At 38.7% G+C, this 19,742-nt stretch overlaps 3 protein-coding genes and 1 non-coding gene across 6 annotated transcripts; 1 reads left to right on the forward strand and 3 right to left on the reverse strand.

Moving 5' to 3' along the window:
• The first annotated feature begins 1,288 nt into the window (after window positions 1-1,288).
• Window positions 1,289-5,529, forward strand: LOC113698140 (cytochrome P450 84A1). Its single transcript, XM_027217847.2, has 2 exons — window positions 1,289-2,730; window positions 4,675-5,529. Exons 1-2 carry the CDS (start codon window positions 1,801-1,803, stop codon window positions 5,296-5,298), a joined length of 1,554 nt encoding a protein of 517 aa, XP_027073648.1. The 5' UTR covers window positions 1,289-1,800; the 3' UTR covers window positions 5,299-5,529.
• A 5,113-nt stretch (window positions 5,530-10,642) lies between these two features.
• Window positions 10,643-14,474, reverse strand: LOC113698046 (protein FMP32, mitochondrial-like). Of its 2 annotated transcripts, XM_027217714.2 has the most exons (7): window positions 13,962-14,472; window positions 13,482-13,613; window positions 13,337-13,396; window positions 12,131-12,207; window positions 11,344-11,400; window positions 11,087-11,153; window positions 10,643-10,981 (listed from the first exon to the last, which is right to left on the reverse strand). In XM_027217714.2, exons 1-7 carry the CDS (start codon window positions 14,136-14,138, stop codon window positions 10,862-10,864), a joined length of 690 nt encoding a protein of 229 aa, XP_027073515.1. In that variant the 5' UTR covers window positions 14,139-14,472; the 3' UTR covers window positions 10,643-10,861. The 2 variants fall into 2 exon arrangements, with proteins under 2 accessions (XP_027073515.1, XP_027073516.1); XM_027217715.2 differs by lacking the exon at window positions 11,344-11,400 and having other exon boundaries at window positions 13,962-14,474.
• TRNAK-CUU (transfer RNA lysine (anticodon CUU)) lies at window positions 14,457-14,529 on the reverse strand. The gene has a single exon. It is a non-coding gene; the product is annotated as a tRNA-Lys (tRNA).
• Window positions 14,530-15,377: 848 nt separating this feature from the next.
• LOC113697771 (uncharacterized) lies at window positions 15,378-19,733 on the reverse strand. 2 transcript variants are annotated; one of them, XM_027217352.2, is made up of 5 exons: window positions 19,131-19,733; window positions 18,166-18,335; window positions 17,051-17,114; window positions 15,999-16,068; window positions 15,378-15,866 (listed from the first exon to the last, which is right to left on the reverse strand). In XM_027217352.2, the coding sequence occupies exons 1-5, from the start codon at window positions 19,432-19,434 to the stop codon at window positions 15,746-15,748; spliced, it is 729 nt and encodes a 242-aa protein (XP_027073153.1). In that variant the 5' UTR covers window positions 19,435-19,733; the 3' UTR covers window positions 15,378-15,745. The 2 variants fall into 2 exon arrangements, with proteins under 2 accessions (XP_027073153.1, XP_027073154.1); XM_027217353.2 differs by lacking the exons at window positions 15,378-15,866; window positions 15,999-16,068 and adding an exon at window positions 16,206-16,524 and having other exon boundaries at window positions 19,131-19,574.
• Between the last annotated feature and the right edge of the window lie 9 nt (window positions 19,734-19,742).

Genomic DNA, 19,742 nt, shown 5'->3' on the forward strand with positions numbered 1-19,742 from the left:
CCCCAGAAAACAGGCAAGGCATTCTCTAATTGTTTTTGTGTACAACATTTTGGTTCATAGTTCGATGGCTTCGTTGCGTTCTCATCATCAATCTATAGTAAATTGTTTCGTCGTGTTCGAACATAGTATTAGTACCATATGCCATCAACTAACTAACGAAACAGCAGAAACCAAAATTTTGACTGTTACTTTGTCCGAGTCACAGCTGCAACCTCCGTCGATTCCTTTTTTTTTTTTTTTTTTTTTTCCGTGTTTTTATTATTCTTAATTGAACTTAGAAGCACATTTCAATTTTCTTGTTTGCTTTGAGCTTACTTAAATTTGAAGATTCTTGTTTTGAAAGAGATATTTTTGACTTAATAACATATTTATTATCCATAGTAGTATTGGCTCTAAAATTACTAATGATAGATAGTGTGTATATGATTAATAAATGTGGGAGAGCAAATACACATTTCCTATAAAAACTGCGAATCTCTCATTCAAAAACTTAGCAAACAGTTTATGTCGGTAGGGACAGTTGGAAAGAAATTTTTAGCAGCATGGGGTGCTGAGTGAATAAATTATCTCAGTACTGTCACCACGTGTCTAAATCTGTCTTGGAGAGATCCTTCACCCAGCCGATAACACAAATTCATGCCAAATACACAACAGTCTACTTATGAAGCAAGCAATTTGAAATGTACATAACCACAACGATATCCAGCTTCTACGACATGATCCCTTTTGGATTGAAGGCTTGGGAAGGCTATCATGAAAAAAAAGTAACGCGAATTTGCCACATTTAAAATGTCAATAGTGTATACGCTTGTAAACATGTAAAATTTGAACTTGAAATTTATATGTATATATATTTAAATTCGTTAATATATATACTATAAGAAAAGATTTATTCATGTTTAATACAAAAAATTTGTGCAACGCAGTTCACGTTCTACGCGACCACAGAGCTATGTTATCATAGTGCAAGAAATAATTGAGTGTGTTTCGATTGTAATTTTTTTTTTTCAAATATTAGTCTACTTGCATCACACTCTCAATTCGCATTCGATTTTTTTATTTTTTTAATAATTTTTTTTATCTCGCACACATTACATTAAAAATATAAGTTCTCTTATCCAAACCCGTATCCACCGGCGGGCTGGGAGAAATTTGACACATCCGCATGAACCAGTCTGCGGTGTCCCTCGGCATGCCGTGGCATTGCTCGCACCTTTAGTCCTTTTCCTTCAAATACATCTTAGGTTGTCCATTTGTTACGACTATAATTGTTCCCTAGCTACGAGGGCAAATTACAGAATTTCTTTTTGTTAAAGAAATCTCAGACAAGACAGAGGGGGAAAATAGAAAGGAAAACGAAAATGCAGACTTCTGATGAATGAAACCTAATGGAGGCAGTAGTGTGTGAATCTGATAACTTTCAATTCCGCAACTCCTTCACTCAAACCCACAAATTCATAATTACCAATATTATCGCTTACCGATGGGGACCCATTGACTTACACTACGTATTCTCAGCCTAATAAATGTGAAAAAGAAATCTCAAAAAAAAAAAAAAAAGAGATCTCCATTTCATTATTATCATTAACTCATTTTCCCAAACAGTTCTCGAACCAACTCCCGCAAGTAGGATTCACCACCAATCTTTTATATAAGGCAACTCCCTGATATCTATCCACCAAAAGCCAGCAACGCTCTTGGTCACTGGCCGATTCACTTGCGCTCGCTCGATTTCACACACACACACACACACACTAAAACGCTACTCCCATCACAGCATACAAACACACAAAACTGATCATGGAAAAGAAAATGGATTCTCTTGTTCAAGCTTTAGACACCGAGACCATGTTACTTTTGTTGATATTCCCTCTAGCCTTCCTATTTCTTCTCTCAAGATTTCGAAGTAAACCCCATCCACCAGGGCCGAGAGGGTTGCCTTTGATCGGCAACATGATGATGGTGAACCAGCTGTCTCACAGGGGACTGGCAAAGCTTGCCCACCAATACGGCGGCCTTTGTCGTCTCAAAATGGGCTTTCTAAACATGGTAGCGGTGTCCAGCCCCGAAGCAGCCCGGCAAGTGCTTCAGGTTCAAGACAACATATTCTCAAACCGTCCGGCGACTATAGCCATCAGTTATCTAACTTATGATCGGGCTGACATGGCCTTTGCTCACTACGGCCCGTTCTGGCGCCAGATGCGAAAGCTTTGCGTGATGAAGCTGTTTAGCCGCAGAAGAGCCGAGTCGTGGGACTCTGTAAGAGATGAAGTGGATGACATGATCAAATATGCGGCTTCCAACACTGGCTCGGCAATTAACCTTGGTGAATTGGTATTCGGGCTTACCCGAAATATCATTTACCGGGCAGCTTTCGGGTCGAGCTGCAGTGAGGGCCAAGATGAGTTCATCCAGATTTTGCAAGAATTTTCCAGGCTCTTTGGTGCTTTTAATCTGGCAGATTTTATCCCTTGGCTATACTGGCTCGATTTACAAGGCTTAAACAAGAGGCTACTTAAGGCTCGGGCTTCGCTTGATGGATTCATTGACTCTATCATCGATGATCACATCGAGGCAAAGAATAAAAGGAATGGTTTAGCTGTTGAAGGAGACAGCGACATGGTGGATGAACTATTGGCTTTTTACAGTGAGGAGGCCAAAGTCAGTGAATCAGAAGATTTGCAGAACTCAATCAAGCTTACCAGGGATCACATTAAAGCCATCATCATGGTAAGATATTTACAATCGCATCATTCAAGCATTTGCATCGGAAAAAAAAAAAAAAAAAGGGTATGAAGAAGATTCAAATAAACATCTGCAACCGTTTCTTTGTGCATGAGATTTGAGTAACTTGTATTATTATTATTTTTTAAATTATAACCAAAGGTGGTCTTTTGTGCTTTCATTACGAAAAAGAAGAAAAGCATGGTTGATACTTAAACGGTATTATTCATGCGTAGGCAGTAGCAATCCTATATAAATAAGCAAGAAGCCTTTTGTACTTATCCGCGAGATTAATTTTGTTCATTTAGTTTTCTTCAGATTGGTTTTTCACCAACAAAATTCTTTCCATTTGTTCAGCCTTATGTTTTCTTACCAAACAGCAGATTTGATATGGGTGGACCCGGAGATTCTGGTGTTCTAGTGATCCCCCCCCCCCCCCCCCCCCCCAAAAAAAAAAAAGGCTTGCTTTCCTTTCCAAAAGAAATGTGAAAAAGTTGCTAGTGGTTTTTTCCTAGTCCAAAGAGTTGCCTCTTATTTTTATTTATTTATTTATTAGTGGCTTATTTTCCCTAGCCCAGAGAGGAAATGAATGAAATTTTGCTAGTTGCTTATTTTCCCTATCCATTGAAAAAACAAAAATGAAATATGTAGTGGCTCTTTTTACATCCTCACCCCCACTTCCAGACCCAAAAAAAAAAAAAAAACAAAAAAGTTGCTAGTGGTTTATTTTCAGTTGTCATACACAGCTCCAACGTCATCTCACATATTCCCCACTTTTTCCGGAAAAAATTAGCTATAAGGTGACAGAAAATCCTTCAACATTAGCAAAGTAATCACCAATTAATGATCACAAAAAAGCTTAAGTAATCAATTTTCTTAGAGAATAGATCCTTGTATGGCTTGCTTTGTGCTCTAAGAACTTCATTTGCAATTGTTATTTGCTTGTATAAGCGGTTTGCCTACTAATAAATAGACCACTATTTTTTTGGGAAAAAAAAGAAGAAGAAGAAGAAGCTTAAGTAGTCATCTATGGCTACTTGTGCTTTAATAAAATCAGAAGCCCTTTCAATCTTCGTATTGAAAAGCTCAAGTAATCATCTATGGTTACTCAGGACTTAATTTATTTTTGAATTGTCAACTTCTAATTTTTTTTCCCTACTATAGGGAGAACTAAATCTTGCATATTTTATTACAGCTTGACACAGGGGGATGTTGATGCCAGTCACCCCGTTCTTTTTCAGTTATTCATATGCACGAATGGTCATAATATACTACTATAATTAGGATCCATCAATGCCAGATATAAATAACGAGATTAACTTGTCATCTGAATTATATATATTGAACTTTCAGCTGATATTTTGCGTGCTGTTCTGGTTTCGCCGGACCATCAGTAAGACCTTCACGTCTACGATGTTGAAATATTAATCTTATCATGACTTGCTCAACTTTATCAAGCTCTTCTGGGAAAATTTCATCTTTGGAATGTTTCAAAATTCTTAAAATTTGCATCATCTGCAAGTCCCTTGTCTGCTTGACATTTCTATTTTGCTTCAAGTCCGTCCAAATTTATGACAGCCTTCAAACCCCATGGCTAAATCAGCTAGTAGTCCATTTCATACTTGTGCTGAATTGACACAAAATTAAATGAATTAAAGCCTTTAAAAAAAAAAATACGATCGATCGAAAAGTCTAACGCAAAATTAATTTCTTCAATATTTTCTGGGACCCCTCGAAATAATCTTCCCACCTATCAAATCATTGGTAGGTAAAAAGTGTCTTATGTGCCAAAAAAATTGATTACTTCATCCTGAACAACAAATGCCTTCCGCTCACCAAATGAAATGAATAGATTGATTTAGAATTAGAGCTGCATGCCTAGCTTCCTGTGTCATTAGCACTTATGGTGATGGTTGTCCGTATTCAATATTCGTCCATCTCCTTCTACAGGACGTAATGTTCGGTGGAACAGAAACAGTCGCGTCTGCAATCGAATGGGCCATGGCCGAACTAATGAAGAGTCCGGAGGACCTCAAGAAAGTCCAACAAGAGCTGAAGGACGTGGTTGGCCTCCACCGGAAAGTCGAAGAAAGTGACTTGGATAAACTAACCTACTTCAAATGCTGCCAAAAAGAAGTCCTCAGACTCCACCCTCCTATCCCTCTCCTCCTCCACGAGACCGCCGAAAATGCCGAGGTGGCCGGGTACCAAATTCCGGCTAAGTCCCGGGTTCTGATCAATGCATGGGCGATTGGACGTGACAAGGATTCATGGGAAGATGCTGACAAGTTTAAGCCCTCCAGATTCTTGAAAGATGGGGTGCCGGATTATAAGGGGAGCAACTTCGAGTTCATCCCGTTCGGGTCCGGCCGGAGGTCTTGTCCGGGGATGCAACTGGGGCTTTATGCATTGGACATGGCTGTGGCTCACCTGCTTCACTGTTTTACGTGGGAGTTGCCTGATGGGATGAAGCCCAGCGAGCTTGACATGGACGACGTGTTCGGACTCACTGCTCCGAGGGCGACTCGCCTCGTGGCCGTGCCGACTCCGCGTCTGCTTTGCCCTCTCTATTAGAGAAGGCTGAGTACTCGTGATTGGTACCGGGGGAACAGGGTGGTTTTCTTCCTTTTCTTTCTTTCTTTCTTTTTTTGTCAAAATGATATTACTATATGTTTGAGAGAGAAATAATGGACTGCAAGGTCGATGAATGAGAGGTTGGGTAGACTTGAATTGTATGTCGATATTTGAAACTCTAATTTTCATTTGTTTCTATGTGCAAAATTTGGCTATAAATTTCTCTTGGTATTTCTTTCTCGCAATTGCCAACAAATTTTGCATTCCTCTTTAAATTGTCAACTTTTTTTTTTTTGTAAAGTATATTGAATTCGATAACAAACATACTTCTGTCTGTACGTATCCGATCAACGTAGTAATAAAAATTAATGGCGCAATACTTGCAATTTAAGCATGCCAAGATCTTATGGAACGCAATTAATGCGTATGCATGACGAGGCTCCTCCTCCTCCTCCTCCTCTCGTACCACCACATCAAAAGGGGCATTGAAAAAGTCGCGCCCGGCCACCCAGCAAGCACAGCCCCGTCAAATTTCAGCGCATTTACATCTTTTCGTCGTTTCGCCGCCCATTTCTCCAAAATCAATAATAAGAGATAATCGCAATCGCTTCTTGCGTACGAGTTGACTCAATTATTAAGAATAATCATTTCATCGCAAAAATTCATATATTCAAATTTTACTATAATAATATTGATGGGTGATTCATAAAAATTTTTATTAATGATTTATAATCTCAAAATCATATATCGATTCATAATGGTGATGATCGAAATCGAATACGTTCAAACTCTTTGAAATTTAAAAAAAAAAAAAAAGTCACAATCACATTTTATTGGTGATGTGGGTACAGGCCGACATTTGTTTTTACCCTCCTTTTTCTAATGTTTGTGTGTAGTAAATAAGATAGCGGTCCTCCTTACATTAGGCATTTGAAGAAAACGACCTGTCAATATGGTCCCCCTTGCACACAAAAAAAAAAAAAAGAAAATCATATTTATTTGATCACCAAAACCGTCATTCCTTAGGTTCATAAGAAAGTAAATCCATAAACAATTTGACATTCTTATTTCCTTAGAGTGTGTTTGGAGTATGATATAATTGCCTGATCCAAATAACACAAGGGTTTGGGTAACAAGTAAGTGAGCACTTGAGAGAAGGGCTGAGCCTTTAGGTATTGATCTGATTGTTTATAAAAGGTAAAATTAATTGGAGAAAGTGTTATATAGATATGCTAACAAATATTCACAGAATACCCGTTTAAAATAATTGGCGGTGCATTAAACTTTATAGGACGTACGTATAATTAAGATTATTATAGATAGATGCTTACATAATGCAGGATGTGATTTTGCATCACTTGGCATATATCATTAGTTTCACGCCACGTACGAGGGTTTAATTAGCGGGTGAAGGTGCAAAATGTCTGATGATGTGGACTTCTCTCCCTCCTTTTAACTCGCAAGCCATCTTTCAGGATCGATGATTCCCCACTTGCTCTAAAATGGTCAGAATATTACGCTTTAATTTGTTGGTGGTGCTGTCTTTCTCTAGGCCGTAACGTTAAATCAAACTAGCCAGGTTGACATCATTATTACTATGTTGATGGTTTCACGGAATCAGTCCTCTTCTTGCGTTTAGGCGTAATTTCTAGACACATGTCTTAAATTTCTCGAAGAACTTGTCAAGATCATAACCGGCCGGACCTTGAAACGTGAATGGTGGAGACAGTAACCTTAGAGCTCAGCTTGAGAGCTGTTGAATTGGTGAGGGCGGAGGGTTGATTTGATTGATTACTACAGCGCCTGCCTTGGACATCCAGCTTGCAGTTGCATGGAGAAAATTCATCCAAAAGAAATTAAAGCACAAGAACTCGACAAATGCATGGAATCTTGGACGCAAACAAATAAGCAAATAAATGAGACAATCCATGATGAAACTTGAAAGTCTTAAGTGAACAGCGTTCACGTGTGTGTGTATTTGCCATCTTTTGTCGTCGAAATATTCCTTAACCTCAACGGCCAGAATGTTACGTTCTTCTAGCTTACTCATGCATGTTGCTAAAAATTGCCCAAGTCAGACCAAATATGAATACAATTTTGAACACTTTGTTCAATGAAAGGTATATATATATATATACAGCAAAATAAAAGAACAAGAAGTGAGGAGATCAAGAATGGAGTAATATAATGGAGAAAGGTACACTTGACGACACTTCAATGCTAACAGGTTCTCGATATAATTTTTTTACTCCCACAAATTAAATACCGCTTGTTTCTCAAGAGGAGATTAATTAGATTGGATAAGCAGTTCGGTTAGATATTGGTTTCTATTGTTGTGAGCTTTGACATCACTGAACAGAACCTGATATGATATGTCATCTTCCCCGAAAGGATCTTTAACCACTCCTCTTAGTAGTCTTACATTTACATTGCAGGTGAACGAACAGTAATCCGCCACAGAACAAACCTCACATCCTGCTCTGCGGATAATTATTACTATATGTACAGACATATTGACTAACACCACAGAAAGCTTTCGTGCTAATATACTATCGAAAATGGTACTCTACGTTTGTTGATGACCACAAGGTAACTGAGCCAGCCACATGATTAGTACACACCATATTGGGAAAACGGGGTGGGCACTTAGGAAATTGAAAGTTTTAGGTTAAACTTGACATGAATTTGTTGGAACTGGCCTTTAACAAGTACTACGTGTGCCAATTACATACGCAGATATGATCAACGAGTCCGGTGGAGCAGTAAGCAGTAAATGTTGTAATCAATTGGTGATAGCTAGCTAGCTGGAGGCCGCCAGAAGCTCTTAAACTGAAAGAGAGAGGCAAATGGATGTGATGGTTCTCATCCGATGGACTGGACGGTTCTTGGATGTCTCCATCTCCGTCTACTCGAAGTCTCGAACCCATATCACATTCTCGTAGCCAGCCGGTGAAATTTCAAGCAATTTTCCGTTTCTGCAAGAGCAAATTATTGCAACCTCACCTTTCCTTTTCTTTTCTTTTCTCTGTTTTTATTTTAATTAAATCACAGACGGGGAGGGAATTCAGGATTATGGCATGATAAGTTGGACTCAACTACTCCCCGTCTACCTCCGGGGTTGGTCCAGGCGTCACCGTGTCGAAATTCCTGTGTCTCGCATGGGAATGGTCCACACTCCACAGAATTGGCACCGGAGCATTTTCCCCTGAAACTTATCTATATACTGCTATCTACATATTTTTTACACACTATTATTATGTTTCACGAACAATTTTCAGCTTCCCACCCCCATGAAAATGGAGAGAAGTCAAGTCCAATTTAACTAGTAACCTTGATCTCTTTTTTAAAATATAATAAATTAAAAAAACACTAACTTCGTAAGGTACATGAATGTGGTGCCAAATGTTCGTGTAGACATCTAGATGCATTACGTCTTGCACATTAATTTTCATTTCTTTGCCTCCACGGGTCCAAGCTTGAGAAGAAAAAAATTAATTTTCTAGATAGACCTATAGCATCTTCTTTCCTTCTCTAGCAGTCACTCTTCAGATAATCATGGGTAAAACGTAAAAACTGCGTCTTTGAGTACGCATAGCAAAAGGCTCATGCAGGTCTCAAGAAATCACGAACAAATAAATTATATGATTGATACTGAGACAATTGTGCATTTTATTTGATGGTATTTGATCTTAATTTTGATCATTTATTATGCAAAGTACTGCGTTTCTGCTCTAAATTGGTATTTGTATCAATTACAGGCAATTGGTGTCAAAAATAGTAAAAAGGGGCGAGTTTCTAGCAAACTAGTCATTCCAGGAGCAAACTAGTCGTTCCAGAGCGTGCTCACGTCAGAGACAGTAGAGTGAAGCCCGAATAAACGGATTACGGAACTTATCCCTAGAAGCTTGCTACTATTTTTGGGAGGTGTTTGGAGCAGGAAACATTAGGCAACAAATCAAGGAGGAAAAGAAGGGAAGATATCCCAGATAGATACAAACACGCGATTGACTAAAAAGGGGGGCGGCGGAAAACTTTAGGCAGAGAGTAACAAACGAGGAGTTTTTCTTTTTTCCTTCTTAACTTTAGGCCGATGCCGAAATTACTTACTTTACTAGGTTAGGTCAATTAATTATTTATTATATTCTTTGGCTACTGTATCTTTTGCGAATTGAAAATTCAGTATCCTTACATCTTTAATTTGTTTTTTTTATCTTCCTTCCTAAAATCTTCCAAATTCTGTGTGTAATAAATCTACTAGTTCCTTGAAGAGACGACCCTACTCACCGCTATACTCATTTAGTTTTGGGAGTAGGTATTGATATTAATTTTATTTTTGGTAGTTTGACAGCCACCAATGATCTCCCCAAATACGATATAATCCAGTGTCAGCATCCTAAAACTAACACACTACGTAATAGACCTAAATAATTAAGGGGAAAAAAAAGAAAAAAGAAAAGCACCTCTACGTAGTAGCAGGACTCGCAACTTCAGTAAACTTGCAACCTTCTAAAACATATAATCACATAATTTTTCTTGCCTAGGCTGATATGAATGTTTGTCCAATTACTTCGTTAGAGATAATAAAAAATCTCCCCGAGAGAAATATATAATCAGAAGCGCCCATGGTATGAGATTTTAAGTGTCCGGAATAGGCGCTTCCCCAAAGCCAAAAGAAATACCCCAAGCCTTTCTTGTTCCCTTGAAGATGGCAATATCAGTCCCAATCAATGTACCCAAATCCATAATTAATTCGTTCAAGGTCTCGCAGAGCCTTCCATGCTAAAGAAAAAAGCTTTTCAATTTCAGGGCCCTAGCCAGTGAAATGATTTTAAGGAAAGAAAAGAAGAAGAAAAAAATGCAAATTCGGCAGCCCAGGGCACGATGGGATAATCTTTCACGAAAACAGAAACGCAATTGAGCCACATGCCGTCCCCACCTCCCGTAAAAGCTCCCCCTTAACCTCTTAGTAAATAGTACTTTGAAAGATCAACTTCAACGAACATTCCTAGTAGTTTCAGAGAGAACCCACATCTGACGCAATGTATGTCAGTCGCCCAAGATATAGTAAGAAACTACAAATCATTTGAATGAAGTCAAGACGAGAGTCGTAACTTGTAAACCAAGTTCATACCAGTATCTTGTACTCTGCTTGATGACGAGTAAAGCAATGCTGGTGTTGTCACAATTTGAAAAAAAAAAAAAAAAAAAAAACAATGGTGATGATTTGCCAAATCTACTTCCTTAAGCTTTCTAGTCTAGAAAAACGGCAGACCTTACATCCTTTACCAACAACGCAGGATACACATCCGCCAATAAAATATGCAGCCAAAATTGCTATTCATAATTATGATACCCCGGACCCAGCAAATGCGCCCGATTAACTAAATCAGATTACTAATGAAAGAAAATTGTAAACTTTGGTCCACCGACAAGACTGCAGGAAGCTTCAGCTCTAAACAGAATGCACTAGTATGCTGTGCCGTGATAAGACTTCGAATCTACTTTCTCTTTTGATTCACTATCTAAAGAGTTTGAATAAAAGAAACAGTTTAGCTCTCCAGCCTTACATTATGATTCTGACGACAGCCAAACCAACAGCAGAGATGGACACAATAGTTCCTATGCAGTACTTTATTACATCGTATTTGGCTGCTTCCAACTGAGCCCTCAGCGCATGAATTTCCTGAAATTGTGTATAGTTGATGTTCAAAAAGGGCAAAAAAAAGTTACAAAGGACTCAGCAAACTCCTCCATCAAAGGGAAACTAATTAACACAATCTATACTTACCCGATCAAGTTTGTTAGTGAGGTTAGTAGTTTCTTGATTCTGATTTGACAGCTCATCTCGTATCCTTCTGTAGAAGGGAAAAAACCACAATACCTTTGTAAACAAGGATTCAGACAGAATTGAAACAGAACTTCACAATCAACAGGTAACTCATATCATCCATCACAGTTGATGGTAGTGGTGAGGGGGTTTGCAAATTTGCATCTTCGCACTAGTAGGAACACAGAGTAATCCAGGAAGTTTGCTTACTAACTTACCCCCTTTCGAGGTTCAAATCCAAACGCTGTCCGGCAGTGACTTTGTCAATTTCATGTCTGCATCCGAATCAATTTGTTTAAAAATGAAAAAACTAAGAGGTTCAGACATTAATTATGGTTTCAAAAAAGTAACAGAGAGAACGGAAGTAGCAGCAAGGGCGATTCCCACCAACCTTCTGCACCCAATTCACAAGATCCTTTAGAAAATCTGAGATTTTGGAAAATTGAATTTTGTGAAAGTCCTAACTGGACAGTTTCAGATATTCTCCTTCACAAATAACTATTAACTCCATATTTTTGTATTACCAGGCTTTAGTAATAGAATCTGTGCTCTGTGTATATTCTGTCATTAAAAAAGATAGTTTATTTTTAAATTTGAAATTTATTGTACAATGTTCCAGAAAAAACAAATAAAACAACAGAGGCCCAGGGGCAGAGGGCAACTCATCATGGTGTTTAAGTGAGAGGATTTACACTCTGAAAGTTGAATAGTCCTTTCAACAAGGTTAAATGCATTAAAGAAAACATGACTTGTTCTGAATTTGATTCAAGTTTGACATAGTGAAAGACTGGATATCTGAAAGGGAGATACAAAGAATAGACCTGTAATGCATAATTACAAGAATCGTTTTTTTTTTCAGTCATGATTTTGCCAACCATCCCATCCCCCTGGAATATTCCAGCTATGCTAGTGGTTTTGAGCAAATGAAATATTTATTGCTTAAAGACCTCAAATTCTAACCATGCTACTGGATTTGAACAAATAAATAATGAATCAATTACAGACCTCAATTCACTGCGCATCTTCTCTATATCACCTTTCAGTTTTTCAGTTTCATGTTGCAGCAAAGAAAAGTGGTGTCCCTGCATCATCATTCAAGCACAACGGGATGTACCTTTAAGATCCATAGTCGCCAAAATGAAGATAAGTTGCACATGAATGAGGGACCAAATACAATTTATTGTGGACATCACATAATAAACCCATCCATTTACAATCATTCCATATATTTATGGAAACTGAAAATTTCCAAATCCATCATGACAGACTACTCTTATCAGAAAATGCAAAGCCACATGAGTAATTAAAGTTCAGTTTCGGAAGAAAACCAAAGAAAAAGGACCACCCAAATAAACGAAAAAGAAAAAAATATTCAATCTGCTCTTTGGGTGGAGTCTCCCTTTGACTTCTTTCATCCACTTATCTATGCAGGTAACATGATATATCCTTCTAGCACCTATTTGGTGAAAGAAAAGCTAAGAACATGTAGCCAGCAACATGTAAGCTGGATAACCATTTAATCATCCCAAATCAGGAAGAGAGCAGAACGTATTGGGCCAACAGCTAGCTGCCTTGACTGATGAAAAATATCTATGAATGACATTAGGCTATGGGAAGCAACGTAGTGGCAAACTGGCATGGAGGACTTGTGTTGGACATGACCGATTAAAACAAATATCACTCTTTAAACATTTAGAACCATCTGCTTGATTTTGTTTGTTCCAGTAACCTATTGAAACTACATATATTAACGCTTTAGATCGTAACACTGTGAAATCACGCTGCAGATGGTACATTAGAAAAGAAGTTTGTCTAATCAAAGAACTGAAGCCCTGTCATCCTAGAAATCTAATACCAGTTACCAACTAAAGGCAACAATATAATCTCGAAAAATCTTCATAAATGTAAAACAATGACAATAATCATTACAATTGAAATAACCACTTTCATATTATGCCTGCAATTAGACTCAGCAATGACATTTTAGTTTTCTACTCAGTCCCCCATATAACGATGTTAGTCTTCAACCCCCCCCCCCCCCCCTCCAAAAAAACAACCAAAACAAAACAACACCCAAAAAAAAAAAAAAAAGAAACCCTCCCCAACCCAAAAAAAAAAGCTACATTTTAACCATCAACCTAAACTAAAATAAAAAATAACAAGAACAATCATATTTCCTTTTTTTTGGTAGTACTAGGTATAGAAAATCACCTGAGAGCTCTGAACTTCGGTCTTGAATTTGGCTAAATTCGCATCTTGTGTCATCTCAATCTACACATGTTAATGTAATTACTCCATAAAAAAGTGAAAAAAAAAGGGATAAGATTGTGCTATAGGGAAACACAATTATTCTTACCTTTTGCATCTGTGCTTTGGAGACAAAGGATTGAGCCACATTTTCCAGGCTGTCATTCAGGACTTCGATTATGGCATCCGTAATCGCCTCGGCGTGCTTCGAAGGCAAGCCTTGGGATTCTAATCTCCTGACCTAAGAATAATGAAGGCTTATGCACATAAACAGTGTATATTTTTTCTCCAATTTATATAAATACTGATACTTTAATTTGAATTCCAAATAGGAAATGATTTCTTAGAAATAGACTTCCTCTTTATATTGGTCTTCTCTTGTCAAAGTTCCCTGCTCCTCATTAAATCCCCAATAAACCATCAATAATTTACTCTAAACCGAAAAATTGATTTCTCTATTTTATGACCCATTGAATCATCAACAAAATCTTTTTACTCGGAAGTAGAATATTTATCTAAATCAGATGAATGATTAATCATATGGATTATTGCTATTGCAGACAGAAGAGAGGTGATAGGGGAGACTTACAAGAGCTAAGGTGTCGACGAGGAAGACACGCTTGCCGTTGGAATTGACGAGCTGAGAGACGGATCGGGAGTCGAATCGGGTGGAAACTAAGGATCCGAATAAAGATGAGTTGATCCTGGGATTGGTTCCTAATTGTTGCCCGACGCGCTTACATGCCGCATAAGCGGCCGCGGCCATTCGACCAGAACTATCACCGTCGTCCTTGTCAGTGAAGTACTACAATTGGCCCAAAATAATGACAATAGGTTCTGACAATGGAGTATGATCAGAGGACACTGTAGTATCTAAAAATCGGGGGCGGAGTAGGGAAAGATGGCGCGTAAATTGCTCAAGTGACCGGTCGGAAACTTTTCTTAGGGATGGTGATATTTGATGGATTTTAGATGACAAGGCAAGAGCATTACCCCCGCCTCGCTCCTCGAATGCGGGAAATCCTAACCAAAAACAAAGAAAAGAGCTTCGACCTCCAGTTGAAACAGCTGTAGTCAAATTAGGCGCCCACCGTGGGGCTCGAACCCACGACCACAAGGTCAAGAGCCTTGCGCTCTACCGACTGAGCTAGACGGGCTCGATGTCAAGTGTACCACTTTATTACTTAGGGGTACTATTGAGCAAAATCACATCAGATCCAGACCGACCACTGCAATATTCGCACTTCTCTTGTAAAGTCACCACATTTTATTTTATTTTTTAAATGAGAGATCTTAAATTTAAAATCTCTTATTTATGGTTCCACCCAATGCTTCTCCCAATATGTCACCAACTTAAAAAAAAACTCAAAAGCCATTAAGAAAGAACACAACTTTTAATTCTTGCATACTCTACAGGCTACACTCCTTATTATAATTGAATTAGGGGATTGACTTTGACAAGGTCAATAAGAGACTCATTTAATTTGTGGTATCCTAAATCCGCTTGTCTTAATTGTTCAAGGAACTAAACCTGAAAGAGTGCTAGAAGATGATAGATAATTTAGCACATGGCACAAAGCAGCAAGGGAAAAAAAAAATAGTACTACTGATTCGCCCCCATTTTCAGAGGCAGGATGTGGACGCTGGCAACAAAATGCAGGAAGCCCATTTGCATATTTGATTGAGACTCCAGGAATCCAGATGATGGATATCACTGTCGTTCCCAATTTAACGATAAGGATCCAAGTTTGTTCAGTGCAAGAAAATTTGTTTATGTTTTGCTTTCGTAATGGTCGAGTAGCAGCTGGCTTCCGCCAAATCCAAAAGTGCAACGCCTTCTTCACTTCCTCTTATTAGAATCAAAATGCCCAACTGGCGAGTGGTTCTGGTAACCATCCCCAAACAAGTCGTAAAAATTCCAGTCCAGAAGGGATGCGTCGAAGAAATGCAGCAGAAGTTTCTCAGGGAAAGAATTGAAGGTGCTCGTCCAGCGTAATAGTACATCTTTCCGGAAATTGGATCATGGGGGTCTGACAGATTCATTATTCAACTCGCAGAATCGCAAGGCGAAAATGAACCAGCCCCAGATCATATCATAACTTAACCAAGCGTTGTTGATACGGATGTTCTAATCAAGAGTTGTATAGGCCAAAAAAAAACTGACGCTGAAAATTTTCCTCCCAGGCCTAGCAGCCGCGTTTAAGTTTTACAACATTGCACGAAGAAAAATCGAAGGGGCTGAATGGAGAGGAAGACGCAACACTACAGAAAATATGACATACATTATTATTATTATTTAAATTGAGGTCACTTCCGGCTCCAAGGTTCCACCGCTTTTACTCGTGCTAAACAAGCCTCGCCTCGCCTCGCCTCCTATTTTGGGCGTCTTCGATAAGGATAAAGAATGTCATCAACACTCTCTTTTATTCGGTTCCCTACTTTACGCATGTTCTTCACCACACCCATGGCAACCAGGTTCGCATTTCTAGTGAACCTGCATTTACATTTTATTCGAGTCAAGTAATGAAGTCTCTGATATGAATTAATGAATTGGTGCTTGCAAGTATTGGCAATGAACTATAAACGCAATATAATTCCAAGTTAACTATGTATCAAAAGTGCTTGCCTGGTTAAGAACTCATCCCCAGCAGGCTGTGCCGGTTTACGCGGACGAGGTTGTGGAATTCCAGCACCATCTAAACCAAAGAATGACCAAATCTCTACTTAGCGATGAGTATCTATATACGTATAAATCAAGCGCCCATCCAGACTAAATACTCCACAAAAAAAATCAGAAACAAATGGGAAAGTTGCCCAAATAGTTCCAAAAACATTTTCAATTTTCAAAGTCCCAGTTTAATCATCAATCAAAGTTGCTTCAGATGCCTTTTTTCCCCAGTCAGCTTATACAAAGAGTAAAAGTAGACCCGACAGAAAATATAACCCATCTTCCTCTAGCCTCCCTGCCTCTTGGACCTCTACTGACCTCTGCTCCCCCTTGCTCTATAAGCCCCAAACTCTCTCTCCCTCCCCCACCTCTAACAAGGCCACCAACTCATTGCATCCGAGGGCCCCAAAAAAATCAAGGCCCTAGGTTGTGCTTTTCACTTCAAGATGGGTTGCCTTCCAAAGTTCTCTTCGTTTAGCCATTCCTACAAACATTTTGAAGATTATCACTCACTCACTCCTAATTTGGCTTTGCACAAATGTTACTTAGGTCACAAATGCATTAACCATTTCGTAGACCATTTCATTCTTCTCTATTATCAGATACAGGAAAACATGACATTCAGACTGCAAAATTACTTATGGTCCAACATCAAGGAATTGAATTGCCTAGTTCTGAGTCAAAACTTTGGTTGGTTTCAAACATAGCTGATAGATTTACAAGGAAGCAGCGGACATGTAGCACCTCATAAAACTTCTCTCACCTCTTTTTTTTTTTCATGTGTTTAGTTTTAACATCTTTTTCATCTTGATTCATTGAAAAGCAAGCTGAATATCAGCTTTCAATTCATAATGTCAATTATGCATAAAACTGAAAATAAATTGTTAAAGTTCACTCTTAGTTGGTGACTACCAAAGCAGGTAAACCATGATTGATTATGGACGCATACCATCGAAGTCCTCTGTATGCCATATTAACATCCTGATTCATGGGTAAGAAATGAAAAATACCTTCTTTGTTATGGACGTGAGCAGGAGTAGTCCCAGCATTAGTGACTCTTCTATCCACTAGAACCTGTGGCAAGGCATTAATATTCCAGCAACATTGTATTTTAGAATAAGAAGCCACCAAGCATTTCTATTCAAACATCATATTAGACGAATCCATATCATCTCTGGAGTCAAAGCGCACTCGCCACCAACACTGTATAATAAGCAGTTCAAAATTAAAGGTGTACAGATCCTGCAAATAAATCACCTATTATTCCTGTGTCCCTTCTCAGTTTTGCATGAAACTTGGACACACAGGATAGTATCCTTGGTCTTCAGTTTCTTGGCTCACTCAGACAAAATTTCCCCTTCGAATAATTTTGATGGTTGAAGCAGGCAGTAACAATTCATAACATGGGGGCTAGTCCGCCAGAAATCAGGATTTTTTTTTTTTGGTTACATGAGTTCTACTTCTAGCTGATTGGGTGAGTGGGAAGAAAGAAACAGAGAATTTGGAGTCGGTCCATGGTGAGGATAACCTTCCTTTGTAATTTTGCATCCAGTATGTGTAATACAATGGTATGCCCACAACCCATCCTCCTCCACAACCCAAACAATAAAAAACAAAGTTATTAAATTAAAAAAACATGTTGGGCATTTCACAAACCAATAATGATATCGTGATTTTTAAGGCTGCAGCAAACTAATCACCCGATTAACTTGGTGGTCTGTACACAGCATATGATGGATGAAAAGGCAAGGACAACATGAAACTGGAAGATAATGTTGTCCAGAAATTGGGAGACATCCTTAAATTTGCTCATATATTAGTGTCTATGACGTGTACTTGTTGAGCTGCTAGCTAGACATTCAATTAACTGGAGAGAAGGAAGCTTTTTTGCAGTTGAAATTGTACATTCTACTGACATTAACCCACAGAAACTCAAAAAATACCAAAATTTGAAGAAGCAACACAAAGCCACATCTCAAATCAACCACATCATCCCCCACCCAAAAGCCTGCCTTTGTATTATACATCAGTCCGCAAAAGGTATTCGCTTCATAGAGAAATAAAAACAAATGCACAGAGTTGATTATGAGAAGAACGAGATAAGGGCAGACAAATGGATGCTAACCTCAATTCCAACACACACAGGCAGTTCTGTTTCTCCCTCTTTTACATCACGTGGATGATCTTTCCGATCAGGGTAAACCGAGTAACCAACACATGCATATCTAAAATCAGTAAGGCTTCTGCCCTCTTTAGAGGCCTCCATCTCAGACTGGCTAACCATATATCGAGGTACTAGCAGCCAAATAAGAGAAACACGAGTCGATCAGATGCATATTTCACTTAGCACAACCACACATAAGAAAATGCATTGACAAATAATCAATCTGTGAGATGTGTAAACTGATGCATCAATTAAAACAGGCGACTAAGCTAGTGGCACTAAAGCATAGAATTCTCACATCAACATGAGCCCATCGAAAAAAAAAATGCGCCAACTCAAAACTCCACCCACGGAAGTGAATTGAATCAAGATTAGTGGCACATACCATGCATAAGGGGGTCAACTGCAGCCTAAATGACACCACAAATTTGCATACGTACATGCAGCTTCAAAATGGGGGAAAAAACCATCCAGTGGAAAACAATGTATCCTCAGAATTCAAAGCATTCAAAGAGAAAAGAAATGTTCAACAGAAATCAGCTAAAAGAAAATCAAGCACGCATGAATATCACGATGTTTGTGAATTCTACAAATCTACTTCATTCCAAACAATAACAAAAATTTGATGTCTCCTAATAAATCAAAGATGTAAAGAACTAAGAACTGCACTTTCCTCGCCACTAATGCTAAAAAATTAGTGCATTCAAAAGCAAAGAATTTTTATCTTTTCAACTATAGGATTAAAAAAAAATAAACCAGTAATTGGCACCAACAAAGAACAAAGGGCACCTATAGTTCAGACCTTGGAACAAAAACGAAATGTAATTAAGTCCTAAACCTGTGAAAAAGATCACAACATTTAACCGAGAATTTGAACATTTCAAGTGAAAGGATTGCATAAAAATTGAATCGTTTTGGTGTAATACCATGGGGAAGGGAACGGCTGATGCCGACGCAAAGAGGGTTGCGAGAATTGGATTTAAAAGTTGAAGAATAATACAGACAGCCCTTGCAAGATTTCCCCTTGTTCACACTAATTTTATCCTCCGATGATGGTGAGGAGGAGGAGGAGGCTGGGGCAGCATCTTCTTTATCTGTTTCATTTTGATGGCAATTCTTCTTGCTGTTGTCGAGGGGAGAGTGATCTCCCCGGCTACCGCTTCCGGCCTCCGCGGTCATCTTATCCTCCTGACCCGCCACAATCCTCTCCAGCTCCGCTTCCTCACCCATCAACCTTTTTTGCTTTTTTTTTTCCGTCTATCTGCTTCTTTTGTACAACTCTTTTGTCAATTGCAATTTGTGAACTGGGACTCCGGGGAACGACGACGAAAGAGCTCGAGGGCGAGACTCAGCGCTAGAAAACGAATCGAATGATCGATTACTCGATTTCTTTACAGACAATAAGGTTTGTATTTCTGGAAGTTGACGGTTGTACCAAAAATCTTTAAAAAAAAAAAATGAAGAAGAAATTAGGCATATTGCGTTATCAGTAATTCGGAATGTAACTATTCATGGTAACCCCCGCCCCCCAAAAAAAA

The sequence above is a fragment of the Coffea arabica genome, chromosome 7c (assembly GCF_036785885.1).
Source record: "Coffea arabica cultivar ET-39 chromosome 7c, Coffea Arabica ET-39 HiFi, whole genome shotgun sequence".
In the NCBI taxonomy this organism is placed as follows: domain Eukaryota; kingdom Viridiplantae; phylum Streptophyta; class Magnoliopsida; order Gentianales; family Rubiaceae; genus Coffea; species Coffea arabica.